We start from the raw sequence: 17,753 nt of genomic DNA, 5'->3' as shown, positions 1-17,753 counted from the left end.
GCCAGGCTGGACAGAGCCTTGGGCGACACGGTCTAGTGCGAGGCGTCCCTGCCCATGGCAGGGGGGTTGGAACTAGATATCTTAAGATCCTTTCCAACCCTAACTATTCTATGATTATCAAGGAAATTGGTGGAAAGGCTGCAACATTTATAAATACAGATTTTCATTAGAGGCTGTTGTTTGGAGTTTCTAAAGCTGCCCAAACCTGAACTGATGGAAAACATTAGGAAGCAGGGAAGGTAAAACAAGAATCTGAGCAATGTCCTCTCCTACATTACCAAAGCAACAGGCTTTTTATGCCTGCTCCTTCTACAGGTTTGGGGGGTTTTTTGGTGGTGACTTTTTCTTCAGCATATCGTGCCACATGACAGTGGCCATCAGTGACATGGAGGAAACACACATCTGGGTTGTTCTGAACGTTGAGCTGTAGCAGATGCCAACCACAGTCAACATCTGGCTGGCTGGCTGGCTCCCCCCCCGGCTCCACTCAGCCGGTGGTGTCGCCCCAAGTTCAGTTAGAATCACAGAATCACAGAATCAATCAGGTTGGAAAAGACCTTTAAGATCATCAAATCCAACCATCACCCCAGCACTGCCAAGTCCAGCACTAAACAATGTCGCTGAGGGCCTCATCTACACGGTTTTTGAACACTTTCAGGGACGGTGATTCCCCACTGCCCTGGGCAGCCTGTTCCAATGCCTGAGCACCCTCTTGGTGAAGAAATTTTTCCTGATATCCAGTCTGAACCTCCCCTGGTGCAGCTTGAGGCTGTTACCTCTTGTCCTATTACTTGTTACTTGGGAGAAAAGACCAACCCCACCTGGGTACAACCTCCTTTCAGATAGCTGTAGAGGGTGATAAGGTTCCCCCTGAGCCTTCTCTTCTCCAGACTACACCCCCCCAGTTCCCTCAGCTGCTCCTCATCGCACTTGTGCTCCAGACCCTTCAGCAGCTTTGTTGCCCTTCTCTGGACCCACTCCAGCACCTCAATGTCTCTCTTGCAGTGAGGGGCCCAGAACTGAACACAGGACTCGAGGTGCAGCCTCACCAGTGCTGAGTGCAGGTGGATGATCCCTGCCCTCTACATGAAAACCGTGTGAGCTCTCCAGAGCCAAAACCCTTGAGAATTTAGGAAAAAAAAAAAAAAAAAAGAACAAAATATATTTTTTGAAAACTTTATTTTTAATACGAGCTCGGACCGCTGCACAACCGCGCAGGCCGTGTGGCCTGACCGGGACCGCGGCCAGGCCTCGCCGAGGGAAGGGGAGTCCCAAACGGCGGCTGGGCGCGCGTGGACGTGTCCCCGTCGCTGCCGGGCGGCCGGGGCGGCCCCTCGCCCTGCAGGGGAGTGCCGGGGCGGTGGGCAGGGACGGAGAGGAGGGAAGGCCGGGCGCGGTGGCTCCCGCCCCGCCGCTCCGGGCGGAGGGCGCCGCGCTGCCATGGCAACGGGGGCTGGCAGGGCGCTGCCCCGGAAGCGAACGCGCGGGGCCCGGTAGGGCTGGGCTGGGCTGGGCTCGTGCGCCGGCCCCGCCCCGCCCCGCCTCGCGCTTCGTCAGGCGGCCCGCGCGGGGTGACGTGTCGCGCGCGCGAGCAAGCCGGAAGTGGCGGCCGTCGAGGGCGGGGGGGGAGAGACGGAGCCGCGACCGTTGCCGCCGCGGGCGCACAGGGACCCTCCCCCCGCCTCGGCCCCCTCCCTCCCGCGGGCCGCCGCTCCGCCGCCCCGGCATGGCCCTGCGGCGCCTCCTCTTCATCGCCGCGGCGCTGGCGGCGGCCGCGCCCCCCGCCGCTGTCGCCTTCTACCTGCCGGGCCTGGCGCCCGTCAACTTCTGCGAGGCTGGCAAGGAGAAGCCCGAGTGCAAGGTGAGGGGGGCCCGCCGCGCTGAGGGGACGGGAGGCCGCCGGGGCGGTGCGGCCCGGCTTGTGCCCCTCTGCTGCGGGGCTGATGTGCGGGCCTGCGGGCGGTTGTTTTCCCGGAGGGATGTAGCTGCCTGGTTGTAGCGTCCCCGGCGGCCCCGGGGTTCTGTGTGGCCGCAGGGGCTCGGAGCGTGTCCCCGCTGTAATCGGGAAAGGTGGAGCGCCCGTGGCCCCCCGCAGGGGAGGAAAGAGCTGTCAGCTTATCTTGTGAGTAATGGTCACGTTGGGGAAATAGGAAGCCCTGGCCGCTTATGTCTCGGGCCCTGTTAAATACTTGTTGGAAAGCTGCAGAAAGTAATAAGCGCAGTGACAGGTCGTGCCGGGGGGGTGTGTGGTTCTTGGCAGGAGCGAGCAGCTGTGGTCTGCAAGCAGATACAAACCAAGGTGAGCATGCAGTGACTCTTACCTTGCTGTGGCGTCCTGCTTCCTAGAACCTTGAAGTGTAGGGGCTTCTGGGCCCCAGAGTCTCGAGTGAAATTTGAACTTATTTTCATGCTTAGATGAGTCACAAGTGAAGTTCGCACAACCAGATCGCTTATTTGTAAGGATGTTGCCCAGAGAAGCTGTGGCTGCCCCATCCCTGGCAGCGTTCAAGGCCAGGCTGGACGGGCCTTGAGCAACCTGGTCTAGTGGAAGGTGTCCCTGCGCATGGCAGGGGGTTGGAACTAGGTAATCTTTAAGATCCTTTCCAACCCAAACCATTCTGTGATTCTATGTTAGCATATTGGGAGTCTGTGCTTAAAATAGTCTTTGCTCCTTTGGGTGAGCCGTAGAAGTTTGCTGCTGCTGTAATACCAGTTACATCAGACTGTGCTTTTAAGACTTGAATGAGGAAGTTCAAGACCAGTTACGTTTATGATCCATTGTCTTACTGCTGTTGGAAGTGGCTGTCTCACACCCTCTGATCTCTCAGCTTCTGTACTATATGGAACTCTGGTCTGTGATTCTTCAGAAGAAGAGTCTGTTTAAACTGTATGCTTTTCATAAATACCTTGCACTGACTTTATTAATTTCCTGTCCTGAATCAGTAGAGCAAGTAATAAGCCAAATGGGTAATGAAGGTGCAGTTGCTATAAATGTCATTTTCCCTTCTTTACGTGTATTGTTCCATTCAAACCAGCCAAATCTTGCACCTAACACATCGTTGTGGATTTTTTCACTCTCGTTTCCGTGCTGCTTCTGTTGTAGTAGTAAAACATTCTGTGGACATTCTTTTATAGGGTCGTAGAAACTGAAGTGACCTCAGGAGGTCACATAGTCCCGCCTCATGATTGAAGCACAACTGTTATCAATGCTAGATCAGCTCAGCTCTACCTCACCTCCCTGGGTGACCTGTTACAGTGCTGCACTACCCTCGTAAAGGACTTTTTTCCTTCAAATACCGGCTAGGACTTCCAAGCTGCATTCTGTAGTTTTCACAACATCCCTGAAAAACATAGCTATGTTTGAATTATTCGTGTTCTAAACTAGGATTGTGGAATAAAGTTTTGTTATGTTTTGGGATTTTTTGAGTCAAGCTAGGTTGCAACTGTCTTTTGTAACCAGCCAGAGAGATTTATGGGGTGATCTTTCCTTGTATAATGTGTACAAAACATTTGTCTCCTCATCCCGGGGATTTATAATGTTTTAACTGTGAAGTGAGGTACTTAGGTAATGGAAGTCTTCTACCAGTGGCCCGCTGAACATTTTAGGATAACATCAACAAGTATATTATTGCAAAAATTTCTTGCTGAAATTAGCCACCTCTTCTATTACTCTACCTCGTGCCAGCCACTTTACATACTAAGCGAGGCATACAGAGAAGTCTAAATCACTCTCCAGAACTAATTCTCTCCACATAGTCTGCAACTGAATGTAGTCTGGTCCCTGGTGAAGAGAAACAATATGTGATCAGAGAAGTTCTGTATCTATCATAATATTTACCTAAATGGGTAAAACTAAGCTTCCCTGGAGAACCTTAATTTTTTACGTGTTCTTACAGAGGTCTTACAACTGTCACTGTTGATTATGATGTTGGTAATAATATTGAATTCTCCTCTGCATTGAGGATTTAGATGCACAGAGCAGATCTCTAAATGGTAACTGTTTGTCTGTTATAATCTCTGTGGATCTCCTGTCTTCTGTTAGTGAGATCTGATGGAATGTTGGTGGTGGGGCACATAGCTAGCAGCACAAGAATGATGAGACTCGTGAATTTCCCCCTTCCTCCAAGTGGTCTACTACTATGCTTGGGCAAACTCGGTTTGGCTGTTTTTCCCATTTCTGGTTGGAATATCATCAGAAATTGAATGTGATCTGTGCAGGCTTACATAGTAACCCAAACATTAAGAGTCCTTACTCAGTTTAAAAACATAGTGATGGCTCCAAAGGGGACTTGCTGCTGTATGGGAAATTGTTTATCAGAAATGCTGATCTGCAGTAATGCATATACTTCTTATGGGAAGTTGGGGCATTCAGGTAAATCTCCTCCAATGAAAAGTAGCTAATCTAATAGGCTGTGGTTCTGTGACCAGCTGAGGCAGTCTAACTCGTTGCTGCTGGAAGTGAGAGATTTCATGCCTGTCTTCCTCTGGGCGGTGTGTCCCTGTCCTCTGCATTGTCCCAGCTGTGTTACCTGTTAATCCTTTTTGGAGCTTATTAACATGACAAGAAACTACCCAACTTTTTGCCAGGCTAGTTTTTTGCTGCGCTGGTGAATTGAAGTGGCTTAAAGAGTTATGGCAGGTGTACACTACCCAGAGGTAAGCAGCAGCTCTGCATGGCTCAAGGCAGAGGAAAGAGGAGCAGTAAGGTGTGTCCTCACTTGGTGAGCCAACCTAACAGCTCACAGCTGCCTGCCTCTCACGGAACTGCATCCTGACTTGCTCATGGACAACTATAGTGTATCAGTAAAATATGATACTGAAGTATCTGAGCTACACATGTGTATGAACAATTCATTTTATTTATATTTTTTTTCCCTCCAGAATTTCTTGGTTTGGCTAAGCTTGAGTCAGTTTTCATGGGGAGGAAAAGCTCTCCTGTTGGTGAGAACAGACATGGCTTGCTCTTGAAAGGGGGAGGTCTTGTTCCCGAAAGCACTCACCTTCCTTTTGGTATCTCCAGCTCTTGTCTGATTGCACAGTAAGACAGTTCAACTTGCCGAGTTGCTAAGACTGCTCTTTAAATTTTTTTTTGGGTAACTCTTCTGCTATTTCAGCCAGTTGAATTTGTTTACTATGCAAGCAGATAACTGCCAAAACCAGTGTAAGGCAGATAGTTGAAATGCACTGGGACTGCGGGGCTAGAATAAGGGAAGGGATTTTGAGACTAAGAGGAAGAGAGAGAGACCTCTTCCTTTCTGTTAGCAGCAGGCCACCCCATCTCTAATTGATATGTATAGACCAAACTAGTCTGAAGCCACGGGAGACTGAACTCAGGAGTTTTTAGTTATTGAGCAACTTTTATAAGAAGGTAAATGTGAATATCCTTGCCTTCTCTTTGGAAAGAGCTGCTGTTCAAACTAAAAACCATGTATCAGGCTGAATAAATTGTTTATATTCTCATAGTTCAGTTTTCAGTTGTTACACAGGTAAAATTGTTGAGCAGTTTAATTATAGCGAGAAGAACTGATCTCATCTGTACTTTTGTTCATGTTCTTTTAAGACTTTTATTACAGAAAAGTTGTGGTGATGACTAATATGGCTCTAACTTGGTACATTAAACCTCTGGCAACTGTGGTAACTGTATTATTCTTGTGCATGATTTCTTGCTATCTTGTAGTTTGAATATTATGTTAGCCTTAAAGTGGTTTGGGTTTTTTTATTTATTTTGTGTGGTTTGGTTTTGGGTTTTTTTCATATTGTTCCTGTTTCTGTGCTGGTTAAATAGTGTTTTACTTATGTTCTCAGCTAACAGAACAGAATACAGTTCATTGCACATAATTCTACATTTCAAGATGTATAATTGCACAAATCTTACATTTACAGCTTTTCTTTATCTTATTCAAACAAATCTATTTTTATACATATCTGTCAGAATTGAAGAAGTGCTTTAATGTAACTGGTGATTATCTCTGTTCTTTCAGTCTGGAATAGAGCTGTTTGTGAACAGGCTTGACTCTGTAGAGTCTGTCCTTCCCTACGAATATACAGCGTAAGTATATTAAAGTGCATGTGTCATTTAAATTGTCAGTTCTTCCAAAAATATGAATTTGATTTATCTGAAAGTATTATCTACATTTGCTCTAGAAGTTTGCTAGTGAGGAATGTCTATTTATTTTGCTAACATAAGTTTACAAATATATAATTTTCAATTGAGCAGAGGGATGCAGACATACACTGCTTCCTTCTCCTTAGTTGTCTTTGTTCATACATTAGAAGTAGCACATAGATTCATAGGCCCTCGTGTGGGTCCGATCATTGCTTTGGTGTAATGTAAGGTTAAAATGTGTGTATGTGTATATACATGTATGTACACATATATATAATATTTACTCTTCTGCTTTAGTCGTCATTTTATAGATCAAAGTATTACTGCTGTCTTCAGTAGCCTGTAGCCAGATGAGTGAAAGAGGTAATGAGGTGGGAACTTCCCATCAATTATCTTAATGAGGTGCTAATTTTTTCCTTGGTACACATCATGGGAGTGTACAGAATGTATCAGTGCCAGGTACAACTATGGGAAGTTGTTTCTTCAAAGAATGTTTTGATTGTCACCGTTGAAGAGATTAAGCACTGGTTATGTCTACACTTTATTGAACACAACTGTGATATGCTTGGAATTAGGCTGGAAAACTTGGAGGATGTGCTATTGAATGTGTTGGGGAATAAAACTGTAATATCCTGTTTATTTAATAGTGCTTGTTTTAAAGGAGCTGTCTGTATGTGTGTGTGTATATATGTACATATTTTGCTTTTATTATTACCCTCCCTCCTTTTCCCCCCCGCCCAAGAATCTGGCCTGTTTGCTTTTCTCTCAGACCTGCAATGAAACTGTATGTGAAGGTTTAATTCATGACTAAAATCCCCATTGAAATAGTAAACTTCGAATTACTTAAGGACACTTTTATACTACCATGTTTAATATAAACTGAGTTCTGAGAGATTTGATAGTTGGTTTTGTTTCTTCTTTTGTTGTTGGTTGGTTGGTTATTGTTTTCAAAATAGGACTGTGATTTTTCACACTTTGCCTTGTAGGTTCAAGGAAAAAACTTGTCTAGAAGTAAAGCTGTATAGTTCCTTCACTTGTGATGAGGTGTTGATTTGGAAGCACTATTTGAGGTCTCATATTTGCAGCTGTGAGAATATTTTGTTAACTTTTGTATCTTTTCTCTAATGCAGGTTTGACTTTTGTCAAGCAGAAGGAAAGAAGCGTCCCTCTGAAAACCTTGGCCAAGTATTGTTTGGAGAGAGGATAGAACCGTCTCCTTACAGGGTTCGTTCTCTGACAAGGGGTGTTTGGTAATATGTATGTTCAAAGCGAGCCAAAGGAGATGAGAATCTTGAAGATCCTCTTCACAAGGGCTTTATCTCGAACAGCTTCAAAATCTGAAGTTCTACATAATAGAAAACTGTCAATTTAACCTAATTGTAACTATGCACTTTGCATCGTGAAGCTGTAGCCTGAAGTGCCGTGGAGGTTGTCTTCTCTTTGGAACCTGCCAAAACCTGATTCTTGCTCCTCAGGTGTCCCCTTTTTAGAGTGAATCGAGTACTCTTATTTCTTGGAACCAGATCTGAAAATACCACAGCTGTAAAATTGAAGTATTAGAAATGGTGTTAGCCAGCTTGTCTTTTCTGGTGGTTAAAGCTCCTGCCTTCTCTATTATGTGTAGTAGGAGAGAAAGTTATCAATTTAATCTGCCTGGGACAGCATTGCTGCTGTGAGGTGAAATGATTTGCCTGGTAAATCATTGCAGAAAACAGGTTTTAATCAGTAACAAGGAGCTCTTAGTGTAGGGCTCCTACACTGAGCACAGGAGGGCTTTATAGCACACAGCAATATAAAAACATCCTCTGGGGGGTTAATATAAATAGTCTTGGTAATTTGTTAGGTGCTTTTATTATAACAATACAAGCAATTATAAATGCATAGGGGAAATTGTTAAATACTGAAATGACCAAAGGTTGTGGCAACCTTTTTGCTTATGTGTCTTTCATTTTTCTTAGTTCACATTCAACAAAAAGGAGACCTGTAAATCTGTTTGTACAAAAACATATGATACCACAAAGCCGGAAGATAAACAGAAATTAGACTTTTTGAAAAAAAGTATGCTGCTGAATTATCAACATCACTGGTAAGTTGGTATCAAAATTCACAGATGAGTTAGTCTACAATGTCAGTGATAATTTAATTTAGTTTATAATTTTGTATTTGCAACTGAATACAGATTGAACACTAGGTATTGGCACTTCTGCAAATACCCCTTCTGTTCCCTTCTGTTCTTGCAAAAGATGTTATATTGTTGTCATAAAAAATATCCTTCCCTGAAGGATAAGCACCGGGTATAATGGAAACAAGTGTGTTTCCAAACACAAAGCTTTCTGTGTTTTTTGTGCTGCCTCTGTGCTTACTGTAAAACACTGCTATTTCTTTGCACCTGTAAATGTAGGAGTCAGTCCTGCCCTCACTTGAGAAGAGGCTTCAGGGACTTTCATACTATTGCTGTGTTGTCTTCGTTTTTCTCCAGAGCCTTTACACTCCCCTTCAGATATTGTGTCCAGGAGATAGGATCAATGGTTCTGAAAGAGTTTTATGCAAAGTTTGTTTCTCTTACAGGATATAGAAGTGAAAGGTGGCCAATGAAAATGAATTAATGAAATAATTTTGAGGAACACGTGAACACTTGGTCCTTTTGTATTCTCTGAGTCCCTCTGTAACTATCTGAGTCATCTTGAAGCACACTGGGGCTCTGTTTGTGCTTGGACATTGAGGTCCTCTTCCATTGGGCAGTAAGGGTGGGGCAAGGCTGAATGTCTAGGCTGAATCCCATGCTGATGTTCAGTTAGGATGTAGCCGTGCTCTGCACTGTCGTGGTTTGAGCCCAGCCGGTAACTCAGAACCACACAGCCGCTCGCTCACTCCCCCCCCCGCTTCTTCCTCCCCCCTCTCCCGGAGGGATGGGGAGGAGAATGGGAAGAATGTAACTCCCAGGGGTTGAGATAAGAGCAGTCCCGCAACTAAGGTATAATACAAAACCACTACTGCTACCACCAATGATAATAACGATTAGTGAAATAACAAGGGGAGAGGATACAATTGCTCACCACCCGCCGACCGATACCCAGCCCGACCCGAGCAGTGATAAGGCCTTCCGGGTAACTCCCCCCGGTTTATATACTGGGCATGACGTGCTGTGGTATGGAATACCCCTTTGGCTAGTTTGGGTCAGGTGTCCTGTCTCTGCTTCCGCCCGGCTTCCCCTCCTCCCTGGCAAAGCATGAGACTGAGAAAGTCCTTGGTAGGAATAAACATTACTTAGCAACAACTAAAAACATCGGTGTTATCAGCGTTGTTCCCAGGCTGAAAGTTAAAAAACACAGCACTGCACCAGCTACTAAGAAGGAGAAAAATGACTGCTATAGCTGAACCCAGGACAGTATCCACCCCTTATTCCATACCATTCATGTCATGCTCAGATCCCACATCTCTCAGCACACCATCACCCCTGTCCCATATATATACACATATATATACACCCACACCCACACACAGATAAAGATATCATTCCCTAGTCCATGGACCAATCCCTGTAAAATTGCTGAACTCATCCAGTCCATGATGTCAGGTTCCATCTCTTGTAATAGTCTTTCAGGGCAGGAGGGACGGTATGTAGTGTTGGGTTGTTGCCTGCTGATGATACCGCCAAACTCGTCTGGTCACTGCTGAGCTCATCTGGTTTCCTCAAAATTCATTCTTTGTTGAGGTGATGATCGGAGGGAAGTCAGGGTCAATTGCTGGCGACCTGAAGATATCTAGCTGGTGGGCTATAAAAGTGTTATAGAGCAGGCAACAGCGTACAATTGAGTTCATTGGCTGTTTTCCCCCAAAATCAAATCCCCTTGAGGTACACATCGGACTTCCCCATCTTCCCGCATTACCCACCAAGTATATCCAGGTCCCTGAGCAAAAGCAACCCCACGAGTGGGTTTGCCTTTACCTGAAGCAGGAATAACCCAGACTGTCTTCCCCAACAAATTCTTTATGTACACCACAGGAACTTTATCCCCCTCTACGGTACGTAAAAGTTCTGATTGGGCTGGGCCAGCCCTGTTGGCAGATCCCCTACTGTTGACCAACCAGGTGGCTTTTGGTAAATGTGTATCCCAGTGTTTGAAAGTCCCACCACCCATTGCTCTCAGTGTAGTTTTTAACAGCCCATTGTACCGTTCGATTTTCCCAGAGGCTGGTGCATGGTAGGGGATGTGGTATACCCACTCAATGCCATGCTCTTTGGCCCAAGTGTCTATGAGGTTGTTCCAGAAATGAGTCCCATTGTCTGACTCAATTCTCTCTGGGGTGCCGTGTCGCCACAAGACTTGTTTCTCCAGGCCCAGGATAGTGTTCCGGGCAGTGGCATGGGACACAGCATATGTTTCCAGCCAGCCGGTGGTTGCTTCCACCATGGTAAGCACATAGCGCTTGCCCTGGCGGGTTGGTGGGAGTGTGATATAGTCAATCTGCCAGGCCTCCCCATACTTGTACTTCAGCCATCGTCCTCCATACCAGAGATGCTTTAACCGCTTGGCTTGCTTAATTGCAGCACATGTTTCACATTCGTGAATAACCTGGGCAATAGTGTCCATCGTTAAGTCCACCCCTCGATCACGAGCCCATCTATATGTTGCATCTCTGCCTTGATGGCCTGAGGTGTCATGGGCCCACCGGGCTAAAAATAATTCACCCTTATGTTGCCAATCCAAGTCCATTTGAGCCACTTTAATCTTAGCAGCTTTATCCACTTGCTGGTTGTTCTGGTGTTCCTCAGTGGCCCGACTCTTGGGTACGTGAGCATCTACGTGGCGTGCTTTCACCACCAGGTTCTGCACCTGAGCAGCGATATCTTGCCACAATGCAGCAGCCCAGATGGGTTTATTTCTGCGTTGCCAGTTGCTCTGCTTCCATTGCTGCAACCACCCCCACAGGGCGTTTGCCACCATCCATGAGTCAGTGTAGAGATAAAGCACTGGCCATTTTTCTCGTTCAGCAATGTCCAAGGCCAGCTGGATGGCTTTCACCTCTGCAAACTGACTCGATTCACCCTCTCCCTCAGCAGTTTCTGCAACTTGTCACAGAGGACTCCACACAGCTGCCTTCCATCTCCGATGCTTTCCCACAATACGGCAGGACCCATCAGTAAACAAGGCATATTGCTAAAATATTTCATTATATACCTCCCAATGTATAGTGGTGATGGCCATGCTGGAAGCACAAACCAGACCAGTTTCATGATCAATGAGTCTATTGTATTACAAGTCATTACCATGAAGTACAGTGAAACAAGAACCTTAGCCCAGGCCCCCCAGCCGATAAACGCTAAAACAGCAAATAGTGGCTGTAAGTAAGGTACAACATGCTGAAACTCTGAGATCAAGCGCAACAAGTCTGAGAGCCAAATAATCACCATTGTGACGAGTAGTAACAATGAATGCTTATCACAAATATGATTAAACACACTCTGGTCAGATCTGTCGTTATCTCAACCTTTCGTGCCCCACGTTGGGCGCCAAAAAGAACTGTTGTGGTTTGAGCCCAGCCGGTAACTCAGAACCACACAGCCGCTCGCTCACTTCCCCCCTCCCGCTTCTTCCTCCCCCCGCTCCCGGAGGGATGGGGAGGAGAATGGGAAGAATGTAACTCCCACGGGTTGAGATAAGAGCAGTCCCCCAACTAAGGTATAACACAAAACCACTACTGCTACCACCAATGATAATAACGATTAGTGAAATAACAAGGGGAGAGGATACAATTGCTCACCACCCGCCGACCGATACCCAGCCCGACCCGAGCAGTGATAAGGCCTTCCGGGTAACTCCCCCCGGTTTATATACTGGGCATGACGTGCTGTGGTATGGAATACCCCTTTGGCTAGCTTGGGTCAGGTGTCCTGTCTCTGCTTCCGCCCGGCTTCCCCTCCTCCCTGGCAAAGCATGAGACTGAGAAAGTCCTTGGTTGGAATAAACATTACTTAGCAACAACTAAAAACATCGGTGTTATCAGCGTTGTTCCCAGGCTGAAAGTTAAAAAACACAGCACTGCACCAGCTACTAAGAAGGAGAAAAATGACTGCTATAGCTGAACCCAGGACATGCACCCACATTCAAGAGGTGGGAAATGTCTGTCAGCGGGCTCCAGCTCGACACTGGAAATACCGAGCCATGCTCTCAGTGCTTACATAGTGCCTGTTGGTACATTGTGCTAACAGCAGCCTTTGGGTGCAAGGGTAGAAGGAACAACTTGGGCATGCAGTTGTCCAAGTTCCTGTAGCATGTCTTTGCAAGTAATGCCTGAGTGAAATTAACCAATGTGGCCCATATGATTCCAGATATGTGCTCCCTGCTTCACAGAAAGAAACATTTTGGTCTTCATCTAATTATATTAAAACTTTCTGGATATATTAGTGAAAATGCAGGTGAAATGTTAAACGTTGCCACTATCATTAAATGCTTTTCTGTAATGCTGTATTACATTTCTTCAGTTTTGAAACAGTCACCCATGCTGGAAAGGCAATGAGTGTGTTTTCTACTGCTCTTTTTAGCTGATCAGAATATCCCTTTTCAGGGATAAACTGTGGCTCGCTGATGTAAATAGTGCGGGAACATCTCGAACATCAGTGCAGTTGGAAGTTGATAGATGAGGTCAGAAGGGTTCACAGGCAGTAACCATATGTTCATGAAGGTGGACAAGGAAGTAGTAAAGAAATCCTGAAAGGTACAGCTACTTTTGCAGGGATTTGAAGTGTATATGCCTAATGCTGAAATAAGCAGAGCTTCAAACATGCTGGATTGGGTTATATTCCTATTAAATACTGCATATATTTATAATATTTACACCACTTTGAATTTACATGATGCATGGTCTGGTGTAAAGCTTCAGCTTTAAAAGTTTGCGTGTGTTTTGGCATATAAATGAAAACTAGTGTTCCAAGGTTATGATCCTGTCCCTCTCTGAAATACAAAACCTTAATCTGACAGAAACTGGAGCAGACCTGTGTGAAATTAATCGCACAAAAAAAGTACTTTAGACTGTGGTTTTCCCCTTAGATTAAATTGTTTTACAAATATACTTATTTTTTAGCCTGTACAGGTAGCTTGATAGGACTGATGAGATTTTAGTAAGATGTAGTTCTGGTTTTCAGTGTGAAAACTACCTTTTAAATGTAGAGTTCTTCTTATATTCTTAGTTCTTTTAATAGCACTTCTACTATTTTTATTATTTTTTTTTGCTAGGCCCAGTGCCCTAAAACTGTAGCACCAGTGGCAAGAAGAATCCCTGTTTATGTCTGTTTGGTAATGATAGTCCTCCTCAGCCATGGCTTCACAGAGTGGAAGTGGCTGGATTTTATGATGAATGATGCATGCTCCAGGAGTATGGTATAGGGTTATATTGTACAGGGATCAGCAAGGTAGCATAAGTCAGGATTTAATAGAGGTTTATTATCCAGCTTCAATTTATCATAAAATTCCTGGGGAACACAGATGGTGCAAAGTACTTCTAAGGTTTTAAAAGCCACTTAATAAGATTAGGAATTGACATACTGAATTGGACTCAACAGCTATACTGATATCTTGGCTGACAACGTTCATCACCAGATGTTCTTGAGAGACATATACGAGCACTGTTGTATAGCCTATTTGCCCCACATGTATAATCTCTTCAAGTCATTTTAAATTTGAAGATTAACTGTGAAAAATTATTTGCTTCTTAAACTATCAATTTGTTCCAGCATTGCTGCCTGAGGGCAGCTCAGTATTCTTTGCTGCAGAAGATGCAAGGGAAAGCCTTTACCCCAACCAAAGTCATTTGTAATAGGTTAATGCTTCACCTGGTTTTGATTATGAAATTAAAATACTAACAAAAGCAAGAGATATATCTAGCATATATTATGGCTGCAGGGGGACAGCCTGCCTCACCTATGTCTGCATCATGGGCTGCAGGGGAACCTCTGCTCCAGCACCTGGAGCACCTCCGGCCCTCTTTCTGCTCTAACCTTGTTGGTTGCAGGGCTGTTTCTCTCACATCTTCTGGTGCAACTTGAGGCCATTTCCTCTTGTCCTTTTGCTTGTTACTTGGGAGAAGAGACCAACACCCACCTCACTACAGCCTCCTTTCAGGTAGTTGTAGAGAGTCATGAGGTCCCCCCGAGTGCCCTTTTCTCCAGACTAAACAACCCCAGCTCCCTCAGCTGCTTCTCATCAGACTTGTGCTCCAGACCCTTCTCCAGCTTTGTTGCCCTTCTTCAGACACATCTCCAGTACCTCAATATCTCTCTTGCAGTGAGGGGCCCAGAACTGAACACAGGATTTGAGGTGCATGAATATAAATCCTGTGAGACAGTAATACAGAAGCAGCAGGTAGATAGTGGAGGGAAGTTTGAAAGTGATTACTTTCCCAAACATGTGGTGGCTTACCATTTTTTCCTCGTGTAAACAATCTAGTTAAAATATTCCCTACTCTGAGGGAATTACAACTGAGGTCACAGTTGCACAAAATTGCACTTAAATAGCAAAAAAATCCAAACAAATAAACAAATCCTTTCACTTTAGCTGTAATGCAAAATAAAAGATTACAGAGTGCTGTGAGAAATGTATTGTGCAACAGAAGAGCCATGAGGAAGCTGGAGAATTAATACTGTGTGTCTGTAGGCAAATTTTTTATTACTTTGTATTTTGTCTCAAACTTGAAATTATCCAGCTCATTTGAGCTGGTTTCGTGGATGATTTAAAAGACAAAATAATGAAATGTTAAATTGTATGACTTTGGAGTCGGAGAGTTTTGTGTGTTGGGCCACGTTTGTAAGGGGACTTCAGAAACCAGTCCAGTGAATAGAACATTTTAGTGGACACAGAGTGGGCCTCCTGCTTCCAAGCCACCTTCTGAAGAAATAGTGAATTATTTTCTAATTTTTTTTTTCTTTCTAAAAAAAGATGAAGTTTCAGTTGAATAGCTACGTGCTTAGATCTCATTTGGAAATTGGATTGGCAGTCAGTGCAATTCCATGGGTTAAGACCTGAAAGAAGTATTATTCTTGTAGTTAATCTTCCAGTAATGAGTGTAGCCAAGTTAGATTAATATCAGTGTGGTTTTGTTTCCACTGCACTTTGTCTTTTGAAAGGTTGTGAAATGTCACTGTGCCATTTACAGGATTGTGGACAACATGCCTGTGACCTGGTGTTACGATGTTGAAGATGGCCAGAGGTTCTGCAATCCTGGTTTTCCCATTGGCTGTTACATTACAGAAGATGGCCGTCCCAAAGATGCCTGTGTTATTAACGTACGTTTACGCAATTAGTTTTTTTCTGATATCCCCTTTTTACTAATGTAAAGACTGTGATTTCTTCGATGTCATGTTTCTATGGTGAGTCCTCACTATCTTAAGAACCCTTGTGGCCTAAAACTAGGTGTTTTGATATTTCTGCAGGTACCACAATTTGTAAGCCTCTTCTAATACAGGAGGGCTCTAAAAGATAGAGAGAAGAGATTTAGTACATGTAAAGGGTGAAGGATAAGAAGAACATGTTGTCCTTCATTGCCTAAGAAGTCTAAACATTTTAAGACTTGGACTTCCCATTTTTGTGGGACAGAAGTGTTTTCATGGAGCAGGTTTTTATAGACGTGTTTGTACCTCTGCATGTAAATTAATGCTTCTTGAAGGATTGCTTTCCCTGGAACTGTGTGGGCTCTTGGAAGAAAGCAGAATGTAAGATTTCTGAGTGAACAAAGCTTCTCTTGTGAGAGACAAATCTGTTGAATTAACTGGTGGAGGTCCAGATAAATGCACTGTAAGCATTATGGAGATAAGAATGCACTAAAAATTCCTGGATGTCTTCAGATTACCACAGACCTCTTCCATGGAGAGGTCACTGAGAACCTCAAATAAGCTTTTGGTTTTATCAAAATAGTTGGTTTTACTTAAGAGATCTTACCAAAGATGACAGTTTCTGCAGTTTCTAATTTTTGTTTCCTTGCCTCTGTAATGGATTGGTTCCAGAGGCTCCATGTGAATGCATGTATTTATGATCAAATATGTAATCTGGCACTATTCTTTTAGTCTTGTTTAAATATTTGTTTTTAATAACATTTGAGGGCCTAACTGAAGGACTGTAGAATGCTTTGTTTATATCACTGTTCTTATCGTTAGGATACTTTGTAAAAAGGGTGGGGATAGAACTCTGAAGAATTGCGAATTGAACTTCAGACATAATGCTTGTGATTTAACAACCTCTTTAACTGACTAAATTCCAAGCTGAAGTTTCCCTTCACCCGAGATTTGTATTCAGCATTCCTGGCTGCTGCTTGCAGTTCATAGCTGTGCATCTTTGGTTTCAAATGTCAAGGTGGTTCTGTCACAGGGAGCAATTATTTGCATTGTTTGTCTTGAAAGGTTCTGTTTAATCTGTGAAAAATACATGCATTGTTTTAAAATAGGTGATGTTTACAAAGTACTCCTGCTAGGACAGTTGTCGCAGTTACCTATTCAGTTTGCTACTTCAATTAAATAGGACATCTTCAGTTATTGATATATTTAAATATCTTTATACATATATTTTGTATTTAAATACATTTTTCTACTTTTAAATTGTAGTAGACAGTTCTTAGCATTAACTTTTCTAGTTTGTCTTTTTAATGCAAGGAAGCCCTTTACTGTCTTTGTATTCCCAGAATCCTGAATTAATCTTGTAGAACTTTTTGATAGAAAAACTGTATGCAGTCTAAAATTCTGTTATGTAAGCTTCTGCCTAAGGATTTTAGATGTCTTTATCTTTTTGATTGTTGTCATGCTTTAACCCCAGCTGGCAACTAAGTGCCGTGCTTCCACTCACTCCCCCTGCCCCAGTGGGATGGGGAGGAGAACTAGAAAAAGGTAAAGCCTGTAGGTTGAAGTAAGAGCAGTTTAATAATAAGTATAATTAATAATATATAATATTATGTAATATTATAACAGCATAGAATCACAGAATAGTTAGGGCTAGAAAGGACCTTAAGATCATCTAGTTCCAACCCCCCTGCTATGGACAGGGACACCTCACACTAAACCATGTCGCCCAAGGCCCTGACCAACCTGGCCTTGAACACTACCAGGGATGGAGCATTCACCACTTCTTTGGGCAACTCATTCCAGTGCCTCAGCACCCTTACAGTAAAGAACTTCTTCCTTATATCCAACCTGAATTCCCTGTTTAAGTTTGAACCCATTACCCATTGTCTATTTTCATATATATATATATAAAATATATATGTAATATTATAGTATATGAATAAGTATAATAGTAATAGTAATGTAATAATAAGAGGGAAAGAGAGAGAGGAATAAAACCCAAGAGAGACAAGTGATGCACACTGCAATTGCTCACTACCTGCTGACTGATGCCAAGCCCATCCCTGAGCAGTGACTGGTGGTTCCTGGCCAGCTTTTCCCCAGTTTATGTACTGGGCATGATGTGCTGTAGTATGGAATACTCCTTTGGCTAGTTTGGGTCAGGTGTCCTGTCTCTGCTTCCTCCCGGCTTCTTCTGCCCCTCCTCACTGGCAGAGCTCTTCTCAGAGACTGAAAAGTCCTTGATCAGAGTAAACATTACTTGGCATGACTAAAACACTGGTGTGTTATCAGCACTGTTCTCAGACTAAAGCCAAAACA

At 43.9% G+C, this 17,753-nt stretch overlaps 1 protein-coding gene across 1 annotated transcript in view; it reads left to right on the top strand.

The window, feature by feature from the left end:
* The first annotated feature begins 1,548 nt into the window (after positions 1-1,548).
* Positions 1,549-17,753, top strand: part of TM9SF2 (transmembrane 9 superfamily member 2) — a 30,878-nt gene continuing 14,673 nt past the window's right edge. Inside the window, exons 1-5 of the mRNA XM_030476189.1 lie at positions 1,549-1,861; positions 5,982-6,049; positions 7,237-7,330; positions 8,065-8,192; positions 15,260-15,389. Coding sequence (XP_030332049.1) covers positions 1,727-1,861; positions 5,982-6,049; positions 7,237-7,330; positions 8,065-8,192; positions 15,260-15,389 — 555 coding nt within the window. The 5' untranslated portion in view covers positions 1,549-1,726. The remainder of the gene's footprint in view (positions 1,862-5,981; positions 6,050-7,236; positions 7,331-8,064; positions 8,193-15,259; positions 15,390-17,753) is intronic.

Source organism: Strigops habroptila, chromosome 2 (genome assembly GCF_004027225.2).
Source record: "Strigops habroptila isolate Jane chromosome 2, bStrHab1.2.pri, whole genome shotgun sequence".
Classification (NCBI taxonomy): domain Eukaryota; kingdom Metazoa; phylum Chordata; class Aves; order Psittaciformes; family Psittacidae; genus Strigops; species Strigops habroptila.
Note: the sequence above shows the minus strand (reverse complement) of the source record. Positions and strands in the feature narration are given on the sequence as shown.